The following is a 4936-nucleotide window of genomic DNA, read 5'->3' on the forward strand; positions in this document are numbered from 1 at the left end:
GATGTGGAGATCTAACCCCTAAACATCCTTAAGCTTTACCCTCAATTTGTTGCTAATAACAAAAGAGAAAATATAGTTTTAGTCATTAATTATAGTTTATAAAGACAAAGCTATGACTTTGCTAAGGTCGAAACAAGAATTGATCCTTTCAACATGTTCTTCAATGAGTTTCAAATTTATTATTATGTAGTATCTAATGTCTTTAAATTATCTAATGCTCCATGCATTGCACAAGTTTTCATACTAGTAAGCAAAATATCTAAAAATATAATAGAAGGATTGTAGCTACTACTAGTCATTTATTATAAGCCAATGCATTCTCAAATACACACATAAATTCAACCAAATATTTCAGTTGCCGAAAGAGTTAGTACCCCACCTAATTTATTATACAATAATTAGACTTTCACAGGATAATCAATACATTCATATACAGGGGCCGAGCCAAGGAAAATAAATTGCAGTACAAAGAATACTGAGCATTATAATGAGAAAGGTTTTCTATACATATCGAAAGGTTCGCACGCTGTTAACTGTGGTTCCTGTTGAAACAAAATGAAAGGACACGTAAAAACCATAAATAGCATAAGTTAATTCAAAGTTAAGAATCTCTACATACTCACAAAACTTGTAAAGAACTATCATAAGTGGTAAACTAATGAGGTAAGATCATTAAGCATCTCATACAAAGGAAAGAGTTAAAACTTGAGATCTGCAATATGAACTTAAACTGTATATTTACCTGTCTCAGCCCACCAGCGCTAAGACTACCTCCAGTCAAAAGCATCGAAATGAGAGAGGTTACCACGTCACCACCCCCACTACCACCGCTGCCAGCATTTTTTATGGCAGTGCGCATTGAAGTAAGAATGGTGCCATATGTGGCCCCTGGACCAGAGCGCTCTATGGCTTGGATGAAGCAAAACGTCATAGCTCCAGTTGATGTAATTTTTGATAGAGCCTGTTTACAGTGATAGCGATCATATAGTCAGAAAACATGTCTCTGATACTAAACCGTTTAGTTAAATAGGTTAGGATGTGATGTGTAATAAATAAGATATTAAGCAAAAAGATGAAGATAGATACATAACAGCAGAAATAAAGGTAGCAAATGCAAGTATAGATTTCCAGATAAAGATGGGAAGTGAAATTCAAATTGAGAAACTAGTTGTGATATGCTGAAAGGAGGCATAATAAGACCAAATTATAGTCCTTATTCCATATCCATTCTGATGGGGACAAAGAAGGAATTGATGACGTGTCTAGTGGGACGCATAGTGCACCTAAGGTATGGAGAGTGTATGTTAGAAAATCCAAGAAAGGTGAGCTGGCCCCATCACGTATATAGGGGAGAGAGGTTGGTAAGGAGGGGATAACAAATTCTGTTAATTGTTAGTGGAGAGAAGATTCTCTCTTATTGAAGTGAGCATAGCTCTCAGGAGTAAAAGAAAGGCTTGTTTCCTTTGCTCAATTTTCCTTTATCATCAATAAAATACACTACCATGTGTTGATTAATCTCTCATTAATTCTTATTGCCGCATTTATAAATTGATGACCTATCAGTTTGGTCCGACCTGCCGGATACATTACAAGCCAGTGAGTGTACGAATTTTTTGGTGAATGCCCCCGAAGAAGAAGATGGAAAACAAGGTTCATGCATTGGAGAACCAAATGTCAACTTTGGAGGTTGCAATTGTTGAGATGCGAGTTCAAGCTGCTGCAGATCAAGAAAGGCTCATCTCGCTCATCCCTCAAATCACTCCAAGCAAGGACATGGGTGATTCTGTAAAACAGAAGGGTGATGGAGACTCAAATCACGCTGAAGACGAGCAAATCAAGAAGCTGATCCAGAAGATGCAAGGAGAAAAGCTTGACGAATTCCGTCAATCGGTGAAGAAGATTGAACTCCCAATGTTCACCGGTGATGACCCTGCCGGTTGGATTGCTCGAGCGGAGGTCTATTTTCGAGTGCAAGATACGAGTCCTGAGATCAAGGTTAGTTTGGCTCAACTCTGTATGGAAGGATCTACCATCCATTTTTTCAAAGCGCTTGTTGAAGATGAGATTGATCTGACCTGGGAAGTTTTCAAAGATGCGTTGTTGGAAAGGTACGGTGGTCTCGGTGATGGGAGCGTGTTTGAGCAACTCTCGTCGTTGAAGCAGGAAGGCAGTGTGGAGGAATACATCAAGGAGTTCGAGAGGTTAGTTGCACAGGTAGGTCGTTTGCTAGAAGCTCAATTTGTTGGGTATTTCATTCATGGCCTCCGTGATGGATACGAGGAAGAGTTCGTAGCCTCAAGGCGCTAGGTCCAGTCTCACGTGCGAAGCTGATGAATCTAGCACGTGCTGTGGAAGCGGAGGTACAGGAAAAGGGGATTGGTTGGAATGGGCCTCGTGATTATGGGCCTAAAGGATCTGGGTCAGGTTTTACTTATAGATCTAACCCTAATTTTGGAACCAGGTCAACTCAACCGGGTCGAGCTCAAAACAGCGATTGGGTCGTAGTCAAGGGATCCAACGACGGCGGAGAGAAAGGAGGAAACAGGTCAAATCAGAAGTTTGCCAATCGTCAAGACTCACAACGATCTGTTCCCTGTGATCGTGGGATCCGTCATATCTCATCCCACGAGATTGCAGAAAGACGGCAGAAAAACATGTGTTTTAAGTGCGGTGGCGCCTATCATCCTCGTCACCAATGCCCAGATCGTCAGCTTCGTGTAATGGTGATGGAGGAGGACGACGACGGCGAAATGCAAGTCCTCGCAGCTGATACAAAGGAGGAAGATGGAGAAGGAGTTGAACTCAGCATTATGAGTTTGGCTCAGATTGATAATTCGAGTCCCAAGGAGTTAGGGAATGTGCGCACCATCAAGTTAAAAGGTCGAGTGCAAGGAGTACCCTTGTTGGTGTTGGTAGACAGCGGTGCAACACATAATTTCATTTCGCACAAGTTGGTGAGGTCAATGGGATGGCCAGTGGAGGGAACTACTCCTCTCAATGTCAAAATGGGGGATGGGTTTAAAGTGGTGGCACAAGGAGTTTGCAGGAAATTGGTGTTGGATCTAGGGAGCATGACATCTACCATTGATGCTTGGTTATTCGATTTGGATGGAATTGACATTGTGCTCGGAATGTCTTGGTTAGCTTCTATTGGAGGCATGTGGGTCGATTGGGCACAAAAGGTGTTGCGTTTTCCCATTGATTCTCAATGGGTGGAGCTACGTGGCGAAGGCAGTGAACATAAAAATCAGTTGGCTTTGCAAAGTTTGTTGGGAAGACCCAAGCTAAGGTATAGAGGAATGTTTTTATCCGCAAGAGCACAAGGGGAACCAAAGGGTCTTGAATTGAGCAAACCAGTCAATGATTCACATCTGAACCCTGTTCTTCAGATTCATGAGCTAGTGGCGAAGTACTCAAAGGTATTCGCAGAGCCACAAGAGTTACCTCCTAAGAGAAGACAAGAGCATGTTATTCATCTCAAGGAGGGAGCTGGTGCGGTTAATGTTCTCCCTTACAGGTATCCTTACCACCACAAGAATGAAATAGAGAATCAAATTAGAGACCTGCTGCTGTCCGGAGTCATCCGTCCTAGCCAAAGTGCATTTTCTAGTCCAGTGATACTCGTGAAGAAGAAAGACGGGTCATGGAGAATGTGTGTAGATTACCGTGCTCTTAACAAGGTAACTATTCCCGATAAGTTCCCTATTCCGGTGATTGATGAACTATTAGATGAATTATGCGGTGCTCATTATTTCTCAAAGTTAGACCTCAAATCGGGATACCATCAAGTGCGAGTTAAGACTGAAGATGTGCACAAAACTGCATTCCGCACTCATGAAGGCCATTACGAATATCTTGTAATGCCGTTTGAATTGATGAATGCACCCTCGACGTTTCAAGCCATAATGAATGACATTTTTAAGAATCTTCTAAGAAAATATGTGCTGGTATTTTTTGACAACATATAGTGAACAGCCCGAGTTTGGAAGACCATCTCCATCATGTATCCTCGGTACTGGACATTCTGCAGCAGCAAGGTCTGGTGGCTAATAGAAAGAAATGCAGTTTTGCGGAGCCTAGTGTTGAATATTTGGGTCATATCATTTCTAGCGAAAGGGTAGCGATGGACCCCGCTAAGGTGCTAAATGCTTTACAGTGGCCCACTCCGAAGAATGTGAAAGGAGTGCGAGGGTTTTTGGGGCTTTTGGGCTACTACCGTAAATTCATCAAAGACTACGGCAAAATGGCGAGGCCACTAACTGAGCTGACGAAGAGGGACAACTTCAAGTGGGGAGAGGGTGCTGAGCAAGCCTTTCAACTGTTAAAGCAAAAGGTAACATCTGCCCCTGTTTTAGCACTTCCAGAATTTCAGAAAGAATTCTTTATTGAGAGTGATGCTTCTGGGAATGGGCTGGGTGCTATCTTAATTCAAGAAGGGAGGCCAATTGCTTATTTTAGCAAAGCCTTAGGGGAGGGCAATCTGACCAAATCAGCAAATGAAAAAGAGCTTATGGCAGTGGCTCTTGCTATCCAACATTGGCGTCCCTACCTAGTAGGGCGAAAATTTACGATGTGTACCGATCAAAAGAGTCTAAAACAGTTGTTGTCACAGAGGATTTGCACCATGAATCAACAAAATTGGGCGGCAAAGCTTCTTGGATATCATTTCGATATCATTTACAATCCCGGATTTGAGAATAAAGATGCAAATGCACTGTCCCGTATGCATGATAGTGGGGAAATGACCTCCTTGATACATGTCCCGGAGTGGCTAGGTAGGGCTGAAGTGATTGAAGAGGTCCACAAAGATGTTGCTCTACAGAAAGTCATTTCTGCGCTCAAGGAGAATAAACCGGTTCAGTTTGGATTTTCTTATGTGCGAGGAGTGTTGTTGTATGAGGGGAGGCTGGTGGTTTCTGCACAGTCTCCATGGATA

At 42.4% G+C, this 4936-nt stretch overlaps 1 protein-coding gene across 1 annotated transcript in view; it reads right to left on the reverse strand.

Annotated features, from left to right (window-relative positions):
* Window positions 1-279: 279 nt before the first annotated feature.
* LOC101491636 (metacaspase-1) overlaps window positions 280-4936 on the reverse strand; it is a 19028-nt gene continuing 14371 nt past the window's right edge. Inside the window, exons 4-5 of the mRNA XM_004492179.4 lie at window positions 743-961; window positions 280-542 (exon numbers count right to left, since the gene is read on the reverse strand). Coding sequence (XP_004492236.1) covers window positions 483-542; window positions 743-961 — 279 coding nt within the window. The 3' untranslated portion in view covers window positions 280-482. The remainder of the gene's footprint in view (window positions 543-742; window positions 962-4936) is intronic.

This window comes from Cicer arietinum, chromosome 3 (genome assembly GCF_000331145.2).
Source record: "Cicer arietinum cultivar CDC Frontier isolate Library 1 chromosome 3, Cicar.CDCFrontier_v2.0, whole genome shotgun sequence".
NCBI lineage: Eukaryota > Viridiplantae > Streptophyta > Magnoliopsida > Fabales > Fabaceae > Cicer > Cicer arietinum.